At 45.4% G+C, this 18438-nt stretch overlaps 1 protein-coding gene across 1 annotated transcript in view; it reads left to right on the top strand.

Annotated features, from left to right (window-relative positions):
* Positions 1-18438, top strand: part of CAPZB (capping actin protein of muscle Z-line subunit beta) — a 168759-nt gene that overhangs the window by 112823 nt on the left and 37498 nt on the right. Inside the window, exons 3-4 of the mRNA XM_049878117.1 lie at positions 3833-3954; positions 15346-15459. Of these exons, the coding sequence (XP_049734074.1) occupies positions 3833-3954; positions 15346-15459 (236 nt within the window). The remainder of the gene's footprint in view (positions 1-3832; positions 3955-15345; positions 15460-18438) is intronic.

Here is an 18438-nt window from a genome sequence, read left to right as displayed (position 1 = left end):
TCCCTGAGTAGGCCAGGGGACAGAGGCCCTCTGGTTACCCACGGGTGGTGGTGAAGTGGAGGTCAGCCACCAAACCACATGGAATGACCAGCTTCGTGACCAGAAGAAAGAGAAAGGTGGGCTGGGCAGGCAACAGGAGTGGATATTGATGACAGCAGGTGCAACAAATCAACCTCTTCTGCTGTTGTCTTAGTTGACTTTGTCTCTGCTTTGAAGGTTATGAGTTACAAGGTGGAATCGGCAGAGTCCCTTCTAGTCCTTTATGCTGCCTTGAAAATACCATCATCTACTTGTTGGACAGGGGAAAACCTGGAGGCATAGTGGTTAAGTGCTAAGGCTGCTAACCAAAGGGTTGGCGGTTCAGATCCACCAGGTGCTCCTTGGAAACTCTACAGGGCAATTCTACTCTGTCCAATAGGGTCACTGTGAGTTGGAATTGACTTGACGGCACTGGGTTGTTTGTTTTTTTTAATACTTGTTGGACAGGCAGGGAGGGCTAGATCAGCTGGAGGGACTTTGAAGATCACTTCCTAGACTCCCTCCCCCCCCCATTATTATTTCATAGGACAGAAACATTTAAAAAAACGGGGGGGGGGGGAGTAAGTCATAGGGTTGCCAACTTTTAAACAAACAAAAAAACAAAACAAATTATTGTTTATGGATAGAATGAATGCATTTAACCGTATGAAGAGTTTTCCGTTCTTTTTTATTATAGTATTAGTTTACCTGAAGTATTTTCACCGAAGCAATGAAACTCTTATCACAGTCTCTGATGTAGCTTACCTACTGTGACAGATGAACAAAGTGAGGCCCCAAGAGGCCTGACAAACAAACAAACAGGCCCCACGAGGCCAAGGGCTCTGCCCGAGATTGCATGGCTAGTTAATAGCAGAGTAGAGACTAGAGCCTCGGTGTCTGAATTCTCAGTCTTTCCACCAGTGCTGTGATTCCTCAAGGTCGTGTTTTAGTAAAAAATTGCAGGACTGGAATTAAAACGTCAGTTCTCTTTGTTCAGTGCTTTTCTGCCATGCCATGGTCCATGTTTGAGAATGCCTGGTTAGAACTGCAAGTCAGACTGGTCATTGATGTCCATCAGAGGTTATTTCTTGACATCATATTCTTGCAGCAAAGATTCTTAACGCACACTAATTTATTAATTAAAAATAAAGTTGGTTGGAGTGTGAGAAGCTCTTCTCCCTCTCAAATATATTTGAGTACTTACTCAAATATATTGAGTACTTAATACGTGCCAGACACTGCAGTAGTCACTGGGGATACAGCAGTGAACAAGCTTTTGAAGTCCTTGCCCTGGTAACATTTATATTCTAGTGAGGGAGACTGACAACAAATAAAAAAAAAGAAAAATCCTCCCCCACCACCACCCCCATTAGCATGCTAGTAAGAAACTATTGAAAATACCCTTGGTCCATGAATTAAGCTCTTGGATAGCAGCGAAGTCAAGCCTGTTTTATACCAAATCCCATTATCTTGTAAGCTTTCCTATATTGGATGGACTGATGGGAAAGGGGGAACAGTGCCTCCAGGCAGAGCTAGATTCTCAAGAGTCTGTTTTTATCCAGTGGTCACTATGAGTTGGAACCGGCTGGACGGCACCTAACAACAACAACAAAACCCAATATAGGGAATTCAGGTATGATCTGGGCTGACATTGCCATCTAAGGAAGACGAACAGAGAGCAGATGGCATTGAGTACCTAGGAGGAAAGAGCAGGCATATAAATGTTAGTTATTAACATGCATTATCTCATGTGGTCCAGCTGAATTGGTTTTATTATCTCAACTTTATAGGTGAGGAAATCGAATCTTACACTAGAGAAATAAAATGACTTGCCCAGGGCCATGTGGAGTCAGAAAGTCTAACTTCAGAATCTGTTTGCTTAGTCCCTGCCATAATCCAGGATAAATTGAGTCGATAGTGTCAGGGTTTGACCAGACTGAATGGAGTTCAGAGCAAAAGTCTGGGCCCAGCAGGTAAACTGAGGCAGCAGCCCAACAGAATAAATGGTGATGCTTAGAGAAAGGCTGCAGTGGGATAGGCAGGCACGTGGGTGCAAGGGTCTTTTCTCTGGGCCTACACACTCAAACAAGACTACTTTCAGATGCCTTGGCCAGGACTTTTTCTTTCAGGTGAAGGGCTCTGTAGCCATAGCTTTGTAGGTATGGGAACAGCAAAAAGTTATTTGTGACCAGAGTATGTCTTTGGGGTGTACTGTCCTTCCCCTTAACTGTACCTTAAACCAGAGCTAGGGTTTGCGTGGAGGGAGCACGGACTTTGGAGTTACGTAGTTCTGGGTTTGATTTCTATCTCTGTTGCTTCTTGTGTGGGCCTTGAACAACGTAATGGCTCTGCGCTTCAAATCCCTAACCTGTACAAGGGGGATAATGAATACCTACTTTATAAGATGAGTGCGAGCAACATGCCAAATGTAGAGAGTCTAGCATGATGTGCCGCAAGCACTCGGAAACAGTAGATGGTTTCATATTATCATCACCAAAACTGACTTTGAAAATGCCCCCCTCACACACACATTTTCAGGGTGTATACAGGCTAGCAGTGCTTGGAGAAGGAATTCTAAAACTAACCAGGTTGTGTACAGGAGCTAATGGTGTGTGTATCTCCTGGGGGGCTAAATGACTGACGCGGTTCCATATATAAGAAAAAAGACCGCTGCACTGAGGCCAAAATATATGAGCTACATTAAGGGGGTGCTGTCTTTTCCTTGTGCCAGACAGTGCTTTACAGCTGAGTTCTGAAGCACTCTAGGGTTAGCAGAGTCGCCTTGGAGAGGCCGTGGAGGCTGGGTGGTCTCTGGTGGCAGTGTTCCCTGTCTCTGATGATGAAAAAGGTCTTCTAGAGGAGCACGGGGACTGCTGTGGCTGTCAGCCCTAATCTGAGCTGCTCTTCTGGTTGTCTTTGCCACACGATGTAACTTTTCCACTTGGAAGGGTTATTGGTGTACTTGGCAGCCACTTGCTGGTAAACGATATGGTGGGGCCTCCATAAATCCAGTCCCATGAAACGAATAAGTCAGCACATTGGAAATACAGCATGGAAGTGACTCAAGCCTGAAGGAATCTGTTTCTAAAAGTGCTGCCATCTCTTCTTGGAATATTTTGGTGGAAACTGATGTTTGAGTTGGGAGGAGGAAACCTGGTTACTAGCAGGGTGATGTGTCAAAATCAGCAGCATTTGCCCTGCAATTCAGCCCTTCCTGCCCTAGACCATGGGGCCATCAACTGGACAACAGCAGGAGCCCGGCGCCATGGAAGCTAGTGTGAAGCTACCTTTGCAGCAGATAGGGTTGACTCTGCGAACCAGCCTGGTAATGCTTGGCCAGGTGCCTGGAAAGTATTGGAAACTCCACCCAGTGTAGGAGCCTATGGGAGTTCTCCATCACGGGCGGGTAATTCTTCTCAGAGTTCTTTGGATTCCTGCGCATTTGAATTGTTTACCTTCTTCTCAGGACTTCAGCTTGTACTCTGCCCACCAGAGACCAAGACCAAGCATATGCATACTTAAATTTCCAGACCACCCTGGCAACCAGATAATTAAAGCTACACACAGTGTTGGAAGGAAGGCTGTGTTGGAAATCACACTCCACTGTAATTCAAGAACAGGTTTTCTTTATAGAGGGGGACACAGTTTATGTCAGGCACATGTGGAAAAGAAAAGAATAGGCCCATAATCTTGGCAGGGTACCAACGGCCAGATGTTAAATATACTGACCATAATATGGCTACAGTTATCACTAGGCAACCTGAACTCGATATGTTCTTTTAACCCTTCTATCTTTTCTTTTCTTTTTTTCCAGGTTCCCAGTCTATGTGAAGATCTCCTGTCTTCTGTTGACCAGCCACTGAAAATTGCCAGAGACAAGGTGGTGGGAAAGGATTACCTTTTGTGCGACTACAACAGAGATGGGGACTCCTATAGGTGAGCTCATGTCCAAGAATGCAGCCGGCGTGCCAGGCCACACTCTCGGTCAGTCATTGGTGCCTACTGCGGCAGCATGAGAGCCACTGAACTCTGACAGGTTGACAGGCCATCCAGTCCACCCTTCTGTTTGTCTGCCTTCTTTCCTTTTATCCATCTAGCCAGTCAACAGATGTATTTGTGGAGTGGCTCCAGTAAGCACTGGGAATATGATAGTGAACAGAAGGCCCCTGCCCTTGTGGATCTTACAGTCTAATTAATTATAATTGTATTAAGTCCTGCACCAGGGAAGGTACCAACGTACCAGGAAAATATATGATAGGGATCTTAGTCCTAAAGGCTAGAAGGGTCTCTGTGATTAAGGGACGTTTGAACACAACTCCTTTCTCTTTCTGTCACTGTGCTAAGGGCTGGAAATGTGTAAATAATTAAGATGGCATTAGTCCTGACCTCAGTGGTCATCTGATCTAGAATAGAAGATGTACGCAGCAGCTGGTTACCCTGTGATACGATCCCTACAGCCAGCACACATCTTGTTCAGAGTGTGGGAATAGTGCGGAAGAGGTCATGATTGACTGCAGAAGGGCATCCTGAAGGAGGTGGTTATCTGACCTAGGTTTCAAAGGATGCCTAGGAGTCCTTTCTATGAAAAAAGATCAGGAATCCCTAAACCAATCTAATATTTCTGTAATGGATTGTGTCTTAGTCATCTATTGCTGCTATAACAGAAATACCACAAGTGGATGGCTTTAACAAAGAGAAATTTATTCTCTCACTGTCTAGTAGACTACAAGTCCAAGTTTAGGGCGTCAGCGCCAGGGGAAGGCCTCTTCTCTCTGTCGGCTCTGGAGGAAGGTCTTTCTTGTCAATCTTACCCTGGACTAGGAGCTTGTCTGCATAGGAACCTGGGGTCCAAAGGATGCACTCTGCTCCTGGTGCTGCTTTCTTGGTGGTATGAAGTCCCCAACTCTCGGCTTGCTTCCCTTTCCTTTTTATGTCTTAAGAGGTAAAAGGTGGTGCAGGCCACACTCCAGGGAACTCCTTTTACATTGGATCAGGGATGTGACTTAGATAAGGGTGGTGTTACAATCCCACCCTTATCCTCTTGAATATAAAATTATAATCACAAAATGGAGGACAGTCACACAATACTGGAAATCATGGCCCAGCCAAATCGATACACATTTTCGGGGGGGATATAATTCAATCCATGGCAGATTTTCTCAGCTAGAGCCAGTGCCTTGGAGAATGGTGTAGGAATGCAGGCTGCTTTAGCTTATTTAGAACCTGGGCTGAGTCTTGGAAGCTTGAGCCTAAAGCTTTCTTCAGGGGGTGGGTCTGAGAACTGGAAGCAGAAAAAATATCTGGAATCAGCAGATACGGGCCCCAAACCAACTCTATCCCTACTAGCAGTGGAATCTTTAACAGATGACTGTCTCTTGATCTTAACTTTCTCATCAGTGAAATGGAAGTAATAGTATTCGTTCATTCAACAGACTGCTCAGTAGCCTTTTTCTATAGGCGTATACCACGTGCTGGCCCTATTCTAAGTCTCTTTTTATGAAGCTTATATCCTAGTGAGGAAGCCAGACACATTTTTCAGATTATGAAAAATGTTCAGGACAATAGAAGGGACAAGAGGAGGCAGAGACAAGATGAATAGACAGGGAAGGCTCTCCCTTAAGTAATAATGTTTGAAAAGAGACTTCAGGATGAGTCATACACATGCCTGGGTTAAGAGCATTTCAGGTGGAAAGGCCCTGGGTGGAGGTGAGCTTGTCAGGATTGAGCCCAGCAAGAAGGCCAGAGCTGGAGAGTTGTTGAGGGTGGAGGTAAGGCCAGAGGTGTGGCAGGAGCCTTGAAGGCCAGGCCAGGGGTAACAGGACTTAGTGCAGGGTTATTGGAGGTATTAAAAGAACACACGTGAAGTGCTGATGAGCACAGAACTTGGCATAAATTATAAAGAGTTAATACTGACTTTTTTTTTTAATAATTGCGCTTTAAGTGAAAGCTTACAAATCAAGTCAGTCTCTCACGTAAAAACATATACATCTTACTACATACTCCCAATTACTCTCCCCCCACTGAGACAGCCCGCCCCCTCCTTCCAGTCTTTCTTTTCATGACCATTTTGCCAGCTTCTAATCCCCTCTGTCCTCTTATCTGCCCTCCAGACAGGAGATGCCAACCTAGTCTCAAGTGTCCACCTGATGCAGGTAGCTCACTCCTCATCAGCATCTCTCTCCAACCCATTGACCAGTCTGATCCATGTCTGACGAGTTGGCTTTGGGAATGGTTCCTGTCCTGGGCCTACAGAAGGTTTGGGGACCATGACCGCCGGGGTCCTTCCGGTCTCAGTCAGGCCATTAAGTTTGGTCTTTTTACGAGAATTTGGGGTCTGCGTCCCACTGCTAATACTGACTTTTTTTTTAAGAGACTAAATAAGTCCTGGTGATGCAAACAGCTAAACACTTAGCTGCTAACCGGAAGACTGGCGATTCGAACCTCTGCAGTGGCTTCTTGGGAGAAAGACCTGGCAATCTACTTGCATAAAGATTACAGCCAAGAAAACTCTATAGGGCAGTTCTTCTCTCATGTGCAGTAGAAATAAACTCAATGGCACCTAACGACAACAGATCCCTCTGCTAGCTTCCTTATCATGTCCCTCTCCTAGCTTCAAATGGAAGCCAGGTAGATACTAGCATGGAGATGGGGAGAAGTGGTCAGATTTGAGGTAAATTTTAAAGGTAGAGTCAGCAGCATTTGTAGGTGGAATAGGTGTGGAAGAGTAAGATGTGAAAGACCATTGCAGGCTTTTGGCCTGAGCAGCTGGAAGGTGGGAGTTGCTTTATGTTTGCGACGCCCGTTAGATGGAAGTGGAGATGTCATGTAGGCTGTGGGGATCCAGTTTGGAGTTCCCAGAGCGTGGTCTGGGTTGGAGATGTAAATGTGGGAGTCCCCAGGTAGATGGTGATACAGCCCTTAGAGAGATCCAGGTCACACGCCCTAAGGGAGGAAGGAGCACTGCCAAAGAAGAAATGAGCTTAGAAAGAACACCTTGAGGTGGAAGGAGATGTGAGGCCTTGGTGCCTGGGAGGGAGGCAGTTTTTAGTGTCCCCATTTCAGGATAAGAAATTAAGGTTAAAATTGGTGAGGAGACTGCCAGGCTCACGCTGCTGACCCACAAATCTTTGTCTAACTCCAAAGCTTGGTTACCACGCTGTGCCACCTCAGGCTCACCACCCATCAGCAAGCCCCAAGACCCCTGGAACCTGTTTGTCTGCATGAACATTGCCTTTCCCGTTGGGGTTGCTGTTGGTCCCCAGGTCCTGGCTGGATGGCAGCTGCTTATCTCCTATGTCAGCTCCTCCTGCCACTGAGCTGTGGTCCTTAGGGCCATCGTCTCTCTGCTCTCTTTCCCCTGCAGGTTCTGATGAGTTCCATGGTGAGACAGGTGCTGCTCCCAGAGAGTCCTTGGACTTGCAGTCCCCGGAGGATCCTCTGGCTTGACAGAGACCGCTAGACTGCTGTGGGGTAGAGGGCTTTCCCTCCCCTAGCCCCAGAGCTTGTCAGGCTGGTCACCAGGGGTGTGTGCCGAGAAACTATCACAGGCCGGTAGCTTCTGCCTATATTTTTATTTATTTGACTATTCTAGGATGTTGTCATGCCTGACATATAGTAGACATTCAATATATGTTTGAGCAAAAGAGCAAATGAAAACAGTGAAGGCTTTGGAGTTAGACTGGAGTTTAAAGTTGGCTCTGCTTCTCCCAGCTGTGAGACCTGGGGCACATTTTTCACTTTCAAGAGCCTCCCCTTTCTCTTCTATAAAAAGCTAGTATGCCTAGTTTTTTATAGGATCATCACATTGAATGAAGTAAGGAATGCAAAGTATATAGCATGTGTCTGGGTGCATAGTAAGTGCTCAGCAAATGGTGACTGATGATTGATCAGAAATGCTCAACATTGTCAGCAGCATAGTGCATTGTGCTGATTCCCTTGATTCTGGCACTTTTCAGGCCCTCATCTCTCCCTACATGGTATCTTTTCTCCTCCTGTTTTCCTGACCTGAGCAGATAATCTGTTTTGTAGAAATTAAGAGTTCAGAGGAGATGTATTGTGCTCTGGACTGTGACCCTGCTCTCCTGTGTCTTCTTGTGCCTTCTCCATCTACCTAGAACAGCCTTTATGCCTGAATTCAAAGGTCTGTTGATGAAGGGAAGAAAGTGGGAATAAAGCAGCTGTTGGAACATCTTAGATCATTATTCCTTTCCTTCCCTCATCAACGTTCCTTGGGTATCACTTGCCAGGCCCAAGGCTCAGACAAAAGAAAAAGGGAAAGATGTTTAGAGGTGGAGGAGGACATGGACTAGAAAGAGTAACTGGGAGGCCCTTCCCTGTGCACCCAAACATTATTATTTGGGTTAAGAATTCAGCTTCAAGAGAAGAGTTGTCCCAGCAGGTCGGCCTCCAGGTGAGATGATGCTAGGACATCTGCGGCCTTCTGTCCTGATGGTTCAGGTGGGAGCCTCCTGGTGCACGCCTGTGTTTCCTCTGTGACTTCTGCTGGTCAGGTGTTCTCAAGCACAAAGCCCTGGGCAAAAGAAAGGAGAGCCCTGCACTTGGAGCAGGAGTGAGTTCCCTGCAGGTGCTTCAGGGCCTCCTTAGAAATTGTCTTGACTTAGCATTTACCCGGAACATGGAAGGTGTGCACAGCTGATCCTTATGGCAGATGACTGTGGGAGCAAGGACGTGTGGGGCTGTGGGGCATCTGTGATGACTGTCTCTGCTGACGATCCAGACCAGAAACAGTTCAACTAAGCGTTAAGGCTATTATAGCCTGTTCCTAATTTTGTGAAATTGTTTGCATTTCTTAAATCTCTTAGTGCAGTGTGTGATAAAGTTTAGTAAAATGTTAATGGTAAAAATGTAGGTGGTGGGTATATAGGTGTTGACTGGAAAAATTTTCAACTGTATGAAAAATTTCATTAAAAATATTAGAAAAATGTTGCCTATGTAACGTGTTTTGGGTGTGTTCCAAACATTCTGGTTATGGCTTCATCTCCTAGGTGCATTCTGGTCGCCAGTGGACACTTCATGCTCGCCACACCCAGCTGCCTGGGACTCAAAGCTCATGCCATTTGAGGCCAAGGATTTTTTTTTTTTAACCTTGTGACCATAAAGAAAATCAAAGCCTTGACTAGCCAGCCGGGCTCACTCAAGAACCACACACAAAGCCTAGCACTTAGCAGGCTTGCAGCACAGGAGGGAAGGAGCTCAGTGGTAGGATTAATCAGTATTGAATTTTTAAACCCTAATACGAGAACTAAATGAGACTTTAGAGAAGATCTAGTTCTTGGTTTCCACAGTGCGTCCCCTTTTGTGAACCTGCAGAGCTCGTTTTTCAAAGTTCTTGTGAAAGCTCAATTGTAACCCATAAATGCAAACAGAATTGGAGGAAAGGCTTCCAGAATGCTGCCTCTTCACCCAGGGTAGCTCCTGAAGGGCTCTGGACCACCCATTGAACTCATCTCCCCCATATGACAGGCAAGGAAAGCTGCAGGGATGAAAATGACTGCCAAAATGATGCAAATGGTTAACACACACAGCTGCTAACGGAAAGGTTGGTGGTTAAGATCCACCCAGAGGCAGTCTCAGGGGAAAGGCCTGGCAATTTATTTCCGAAAAATCAGCTTTTGAAAATCCTGTGAAGCACAGTTCTGCTCTGACACACATGGGGTTGCCAGGAGTCAGAATTGACTCAGTGGCAACTGATTTTTTTAAACAAGTGATCAAAACCAGAACTACAACTCAGACCTCTTTACTCTTGGCTCAGTGCTTTCTTCTACAATAGTGGTTCTTAACTGGGAGCAGTTTGTGGCCCCCACCCCCCAAGGGCCCCCTCAGGGACATTTGGTGATATCTGGAGACATTTTTGGTTGTCAGAGCTGGGAACGGGGTGCTACTGGCATCCATTGGGTAGAGACCAAGGATCCTGCTTAACAAATATCCTACAGTTCATGGGACAGTCCCCCACAGCAAGGCGTTCTCTCCTCAGTGCCACAAAACCTCAGTAATGCTAGCCATCCTACAGTGCATGGGACAGTCCCCCACAGCAAGGCGTTCTCTCCTTAGTGCCATAAAACCTCAGTAATGCCAGCGTTGAAAAACTGCTCTGTATCATTGTTTCTGCACCTGGATCATGAAGAACTTGTTTGTTTGTTTTAAACAGCAAAATAGCTAGTATTTCAAATAGTATTAAGTGTTACAGAGAAAAATAAACCAGGAGAAGGGTAAGAGTTGGTGGCTGCTGTTTTAAATCGATGGGGTGACTCAGTTCAAGAACGTTTGTTCAGCACCGTGCTATATGTATTTACTGCATGACTTGGAGCCTTTGGGTTGGTTTTAGCCCAGGTGTGATAGGTTTTGCATGTCCCTTCCTTCATCCACTTACATTCTTCTGCAGAAAGATGGTGGCATGGCTGCCTCTCCACTGCAGCTAGGGCGCCCTTCTGGTCTCCTCACCGTGGGTGTGGGGTTTTGAAGTGGTCCTTGTGCTGACTTGGGCCCAAGACCTGCCAATGAGGCGCTCCCCAGTTATAGTGGGTCTCACAGATTTTTGCCAGTAGGACCCACAGACATTAGGACCACTCTCTTTTCTTTTCACCTCAGTACCTAAGATTATGAAAAGTTGAGAGTGAGTTGCAGTTAGTGTTAGCCCTGTGATAGTCACTCTCAAATGGACCTGTGTTACCACAGTCACCTTTGGGTTTTTGGAAATACAGATCCTGGGGCCTATTCTGAAGATTTTTATTTAATAGGGTGGGACCCAGGAATCTACATTAAAATAAGAGCGTGCAGATGATTCTGGGACGTCACCCCAGACCTTCAGAAATAGAATCCAAGGGCAGAGTCCAGGAACTTGTATTTTAACAAACGCCCAGCTAATTGTTACACTCATAGAAGATTGTTGCTCTGGAAGGTGTTGTTTGTTTACTGGGCAGAAGCCAGAGCTCCGGGGCCAGCCTGGCTCCTGGCTGAACGGACAGAAATCTGATTTTAAAAACTGCCTCTGGGCCAATTGTACCATGGCCTTGGCTCTTGTGCACCGCTGGGAACGATGTTGAAGGGGGTAGTCATTTGGCCACTGTCGTTCAGCAGCCAGCACATGTCACAGCATGTCCCTCTCCTGCCTGGAATGCTCCAAGGCTTCTTGTCTCACTCAGAGAAAAAGCCAGCATTCTTAGGGTACCTTCCAAGGCTGTACAGATCACCCGTCTCTGTCGCCTGACCTCATCTACCACCCTCCCCCTTGCCCATTTCATGCCAGCTCTGTCCTCCTTGATCTTAAATGTGCCAGGCAAGCTCCTGTACCAGGGCCTTTGCCTGCTGTTCTTTCTGCCCAGATCTCTCCCTCAGTCACCCACATGGCTTGCTTCCTCACCTCCTTCAGATCTCTGCTCAAATGTCACCACCTTCTCTGACCCCACCTATTTAAGATAGTAGCCACCAACCACCACCTGTTTCCTCATTTTTTTCTCCATAACACTTACTACTTCTTGAAATACTAGATATTTTGCTGTTTATTTTTTGTCTGTCTCCCACCCCTTAAGCGTACACCTCTAAGCTCCACAAGCATAAGGGTTTTTGCCTCCTCTTTTCCACTGGCGTAATACCTACATCTAGCAGTGCCTGGCACATAAGTTGTTCAGTAAACTTATTGAGTGGTTGACTCTGTTTGCTTCTTTCTTATTTACCAAGTGAATATTGGCCTAGGAGGTAGGCATGACAAGGCCAGGTCAGTTTCCTTGATCTCCAGGAGGAATGTACCCAAATCATCCTGAATAGAGGAGACTCTGCTGCTTTGTGAAAACATCCAGAACAGAAAGATGAGGAAACAGGCAAAGGGAACTGTGAAAGCCAGAGATTAATTCAAAGTGAAGTTCAACTTTGAAAGTCTTGTTCTGTGCCAGTCTTGGGGCCGAGGCAGGTGAGACCACAGTCCTTCTTGAGAGCCTCCTGAGAAGTGGGTGGAGTGGCTCATCAAGAGAGAAGGCCAGCGAAGGTGGTAAGCACCCAGCAGCCCAGTGATTGCGTTATCCCAGGAGGATCCCGGAAGGAGCGCCCTCGCCAGGTATGGGTATAGGGAAGGCTTTCTAGAAGAGGTGATCCTTGAGCAGAGTCTTGCTTAATCACCATTAGTTTTCTACCTGTAAAGCAGCTATTGTTTAGGAGCCTGTGGAAGGATAGGATCGTTTCCACATCATGCCAAGGCCAGGCTTCCCCCAGGGACCTGGTACCTGTAGCCCTGCCAGGTTGCCGTGCAGCTCCTGCTCACATTCCTGAGGTGCAGCAGAGGGGTCTGGGGGATCTCAGCTGAAAGCAGGGCCAGGGACGTCAAGGCAGAGAGCTTTTCTTTCCTTTCCCCCCTCTTGATGTAGAACTTCAAGGTCTTCTGATTTTCTCCACACATTTCCATCCTAACTGCGTTTGATCGTTTGCTTAAATAAGATCCTTATGGTGCAGCCGTTGCCAGCAGCACTGTTTGAAACCTGTTAGCTGAAACAAAAAGCATTCTCTAAGGGAAATGAAAGGCCTGACTTTTGAAATCTAAGCGTTCCTGTCCATCTGTCTTTTTTCAAACGGCCTCAATTTAAGCTCTTAAATGTGTTCTGAGTGCCCCTTCTACTAAGAATATTCTGAGTAATGTTATGATTTTTCCCCCAGCTACAATTACCCCGGCTCCAGGACTAACAGCTTGAAATGCTGTTGTCTGTGAGCCAGGAGAAATGTGAGTTACAGGCATCTTGAAAATTCCAGGCCCCCAGTCTGCAAGAGAGATGGACTCTTGTGTCTAATCGGGTCACCTTTTAATGAAAGCCAGTTGGGGCAGTTCTTCCAGGCTCACAGGAAGGCGATGGTTGTTTAACCGTGGAAACCAAGGTCAGACCTTTGAGTGTGCTGAGGAGTCTCAGAGGGAGCATGGAAGGAGAAGAAAGGGAATTAGAGTTCTTCTTTTCTATTCCCCCTGGCTATGGCAGCACCAAGCCTTGTTGGTTAATAACGGTGTTCACAGAACCCTTCAGCTGCGCCTTTGTCTCAGATCTGGCGGGAGACCTTTGAAGGGTTTTGTTGTTGTTTTGTTAGATTTTTTTTAATGCTTAGGTGCCACTCAACAGAAAAACCAGAAAAGAACTCCATCTTTCCTGGTTTTGAGGGCCACCAGGAGAAATCCTACAGGCCCTTTCTTCTCCATCCTGTGCTGTAAGGGTACAATCTGTCAACAAGCATTTACTGAGCACCAACTCTCTGCTAGGTAATAGGGGCGGAAGGCAAACTGCACAGGTTCTCTTCTCTCTAGGGACTTGCAGTCTAGGATAAGGGAACACTAAGGACATTACAGAAGGAAGAATCCGACAGAGGGGAGGAGGGAGTGTTTACTTCTGTTTGGGGGAAGAGGGGAATGCATGAACCCATTCATCCGATATTTTTTCATTCATTTTTTAAAATATTTTTGAGCACGTAGTTGCATGCTAGTTGCTGGGCAAACAGTGAAAAACAAGACAGAAAAGGACTGTTCCCTCTTGGCATTTCAGTTCTAGACTTGATTATCTTAATTAAAATTTAAAAATTCAGTCCCTCAGCTAGCCACATGTCAAGTACTCAATAGCCTTGTGAAGCTAATCGCTACCATTTTGGACGACACTGTTTTAGAGAGGAGAACAAAACAAGTCACAGGAACAAGAGGTGACATGCCAGCCCATGCTCAGGAAGGGAGAGGCCTCTCTCTGAGAAGGTGAGGGTGTCCAGTGTTGGCTTCACACCATTTCCAAGCCAGATGCGGTCTCAGGCTGTTCACAGACTCTCCTATGCTGTGTACACAGTCCAGTGTGACCGCAAGAGTTGTCTGCTGGCAAAGGGGCAGAAGGGAGTGTTTGATTTCATTCTTGCAAAGCCTCTACCAACACTGTAGTGGTAAGTGGTAGGAATGGTTGGCTTGGAAGTAATGGCTTCCAAAGGTCTCTGATGCTTTGGGGCGGGCAGAGGGAACTGCTGCCCAAAGACCCTGTTGTAACATTGAGCACAGAGACTCCTTCCCCTAATTACCCCATGTGGCCCAGCAGCCAAGAAAGCTGGAACCTCTGTGTCTGCATGCTGAAAGGAGGTCACCCTGCTTATCTGGTTCATACTTGCCATGATTTGCTGACTTAGCTGCTGGTGGAACATCACTTACCAAGAAGAAAGATGTTTGTGCAGAGAATTCATTAAAGTTGGGGTTCAGGAGATGGTGATTATACCTGAATTAAAGTGCTCTCTCTCTCTTTAATGTCAGTCTAAAATCTGCAGTCTCTTTTATGTCCTCAATGATGTGAAGTTTTCTGTCAGCAGGGGAGATGGGAAAGGCAATTTGGGTTTCTTACAATGGAAACATTGAGATTTTTATGCCCAAGAGTGTAAAGGACTTTTTCCAAATTCCATATTGTCTTCTCCTCCTCCTTTTTATTCTGTCGCACCTTTTTTAATTCCATTTCTTTCTCTGAACACCCAGCCCTCTGAACCCCACCTGCAAGAATTAACGAGTAGATCTTTCCCTTAAAACCTCCTTGCCAGTTCTTTCTCTGTGATTAAATGCTTTCCTGATGTGGCAAAATATATTTTTAAAAATGCAGTAAGTCTTTGGACTGGAAAAAGAGAGGCTGGTTCTCATTACTTAGCAGCCTTTATATGTGTGCACAGCCCTTGGATGTTGGAAAAGCTGCCCTTCTGTCATGTGGGGAACTTGACCGCTCAGGTTTTCTAATGTAATCAGTGTTTCCTGGTGGAGCTGAGTCTCTTGCCTGCTACCAGTAACTGACAGCTCTCTACTTAGTAGTTATGTGTTAGAAGGTCTTTGGAATAAAAGCTTGTCTAGAGCAGCCGCCAGGTCGAAGTGGAGAGTGGGGCATCTGTTTATCGATACACCGTGAAAACAAAAGAAAAATAGAAAAAGTGAAAGGGTTAACATTTGTTGACCATTTACTATATGCCAAGCTCTGTTCTAGGCACTTGATACACTTTTTTCCTTTGCTCCTCACTACAACCCTATGGATAGCAAATAGTAGCCTCATTTTACATATGAGGGAAATGAGGTTCGAGAGGGCAAGCCACTTGCTCAAAGTACACAGCTATAAGAGGTGGAGCCTGAGGTTTATACCCAGATCTGCTTGCTCAGAAACCCTTGTTCCACAGACTTCAAGAAAGCCTTGTTTGTTGCCAGGTCCTGGAAAAATCTTTAGCTGTAGGTTGTGACATTGCTTCTGAAATTTCAGACAGCTGGGACCGGGACTCATTGTTTGCAGCCATGTCTCCCTGGAATAATTCATGTTATCTCCGTCTCCTTCCTTCCTCTAGGTCACCATGGAGTAACAAGTACGACCCTCCTTTGGAAGATGGGGCCATGCCATCGGCTCGGCTGAGAAAGCTGGAGGTGGAAGCCAACAATGCCTTTGACCAGTATCGAGACCTGTGAGTTACTTAATCCGTTCTGCCCTTTAGCTTTCAATCGTGAGGAATAAAATCATTAGTAAGAGTGACTAGGCCAAGCATTCTCCCTCAAACCTTTTACCAGGCTCCCCTAACTAACTGAAATTCTGACCTACCAATAGCAGAATGCTGGGCACTCGTTTGATGATAACTGGGTCAGTAATGAGATGACTCAGTGATAGAACGCTACCACACACAGACCCAATTGTGTGTTACTGCGTGTCATGATTCACAATAATGGTGGGTACCACTGGGGTGACACCTGCTGTGTGCTGGACATGGTGCCTGTGTTTTACATGCATTGCCTCAAATCCTTACACGCATGGTAGCTATTTTAGTTCCCATATTTCAGATGAAGAAATTAAGGCTCAGGAAGATTAAGGTACTTGTCCAAAGCAAGAAGCAGAGTCCCAGAATCATACTCAGGTCTCTCTGTGACTGCATGCCTCTCTGTTTTTCACTGGGCCACATGCCCCAGGTCAGTTCTGACCTGGAGCTCGGGAGTCCTTGTTGCAGACTAGGTGCCCAGGCAAGACTATTCAAGGTCCTTGCTCAGTGGGACCTTGGTAGCCTCTCTCTGAACTAATAATAGCTGAGTCCTGAGTTGTTCTGAGCCTCAGCCCCTGCCTTCAGGAAGTGTTTTTGCTGAGTCCATTTAGATGCCTGCCCATCCTTTCTGCTCCCATCCAATCTTGCCACCCACCACCAAAATGGAAAGAATGGGCACCTAATCGATCAGTTGTGCCAAGGAAAGGCCCCAGAGAAGGTTATCCTCTCAAGTTTTTGTTTGTTTTGTTTTGTTTTTTACAGTAAATGTGTGTGTGTGTTTATATACATGAAACAGTTGCCATTTCAGCATTCTTCACACGTGCAGTTCAGTAACATTAATTGTGTTCATCCTGTTGTGTAGCCAGCACCATTGTCTGTTTCCAAATCTTGTCCTTCACCTTTGACAGAAGCGATGAGCTCCCCTTCCCTCCATTTCCCACCCACTCCAGTAACCACTAATGACATATTTTTATTTTGACTCAACAGAATCTCATTTTAAATTATGTCCTATCCTGAAAATATAGCAAAACCGTAAACTATCACAATGCTAATTCCCAGATGTCTTCAGTCATCTAGGACGGGTCTGCACTTTTTTGTAAAACGTCAGAAAGTAAGCATTTTAGGCTTTGGAGGCCATGTATATTTTTTTTGACACTCCTTTAAAAACCACTTTTAGCTCATGAGTCTTGAGGTGGGCAGGATTTGCCCTAGGGCTGGACTGTGTCCACCCCTGATCTAGGCATGAGAACGGAAATAAGAGAAACAAAGTGCCTGAGCAGCTGAAACAGTTTTCAAAAGTCATTGCTATGACTGCCCTGACAGGGAACACAACAGAGAGCCCCTGAGGGAGCAGGAGAGCAGTGGGATGCAGACCCCAAATTCTCGTAAAAAGATTAGACTTAATGGTCTGACTGTGACTAGAGGGACCCCGGTGGTCTGGAACTATTGCCCCAGGACAGGAACTATTCTCAAAGCCAACTCTTCAGACATGGATTGGACTGAACAATGGGATGGAGAGGGATGCTGGTGAGGAGTGAGCTTCTTGGATCAGGTGGACACTTGAGACTATGCTGGCATCTCCTGCCTGGAGCGGGGATGAGAGGGTAGAGGGGGTTAGAAGCTGGCAAAATGGACGCGAAAAGAGAGAGTGGAGAGAGGGAGCAGGCTGTCTCATTAGGGGGAGAGCAATTGGGAGTAAGTAGCAAGGTGTATGTAAGTTTTTATGTGAGAGACTGACTTGATTTGTAAACTTTCACTTAAAGCACAATAAAAATTTAAAAAAAAAAAAAAAAGTTGCTGTTAGACTTAGTGTGACAATTTCAGGTCTCCACTTTGCAGAACGAATGGTTTTCTTTCATAGGAGACCGGATGTAACACATGTAATAAGGAAATTCTCTGTTTCCCTGAGGAAAAGTGATACTTCTCAATATGACAAACAAGCAAATGAACCAACACAAAAGCACAACTCTAAGGAAATGGTGGATGAATGGCCTTAAACATTCTGGTAGCCCCTGTATATCACTGTACAGCACAGCCTAGTGCAAAACTTAAAGTTTATAATGATAATAAAAATGTTTTTATTTTCAGAATCTATCATGTACTGATATTTTAATTTTTATCGTGGTGAAATAAGTATAACTAAATATTTGCCATTTTAATTGTTTTTACTTGTACAGTTCAGTGACATTAATTATTTTCACTATTTTGTGCACCAATCCCCACTATCCGTTCCCAGTTACACATGTTATCTTTAATCCTTTCAAGAACCTTTGGGGGAAGATAGTTTTTTTCCTCTTTTTGCAGATGAGGAAACTGGGGCTCCAAGAGGTTAGTTAAGTGACTTGCACAAGGCCCCAGGATGTAGAGGTGAAGAGCTAAGATTTGGATCCATGTTTGACTTGAAACTTCCCCAAATTACTGGTTTTCATGATTAGAATAAGTTTCATTGTTTAAAGGGTTCTTATACCTAGAACTTTCTCTCATTGTAAAACAGCTCCTTCTCTAATGAAGCTGAGAAATTGACTCATTTGCTGTATTGTAGTTTATTTGCAGTTATTTTTTACTATCTCCTTTTACTTGACCATGTGGGCAAAAAGCCAATCCAGCTATTAAACAATATTCCCAAATGGAGTCCATTTCATATCACAGTAATAATATAGATAATAAAGTAACCATGTTAATAATATAGTTACCAACCAATGACTGACCACTGTGTTAATGGCTTCATGGTCTTTATCTCATTTAATCTTTCCAGCAACCCCATGAGATAGGATTATCCCCTTTCGGAAACAAGTTAACATATTCAGAGCCAGCAAGTGGTGGAGCTGGGATATAAAATCACCGTTATTCAACTCTAGAGTCTAAAATGTATTCATTTTCTTGACAGACATTTGAGGGCTCACCTCTTAAGCT

This window comes from Elephas maximus, chromosome 3, assembly GCF_024166365.1.
Source record: "Elephas maximus indicus isolate mEleMax1 chromosome 3, mEleMax1 primary haplotype, whole genome shotgun sequence".
In the NCBI taxonomy this organism is placed as follows: domain Eukaryota; kingdom Metazoa; phylum Chordata; class Mammalia; order Proboscidea; family Elephantidae; genus Elephas; species Elephas maximus.
The sequence above is the reverse complement of the archived record's forward strand: the minus strand, read 5'-3'. Positions and strand labels throughout refer to the sequence as shown.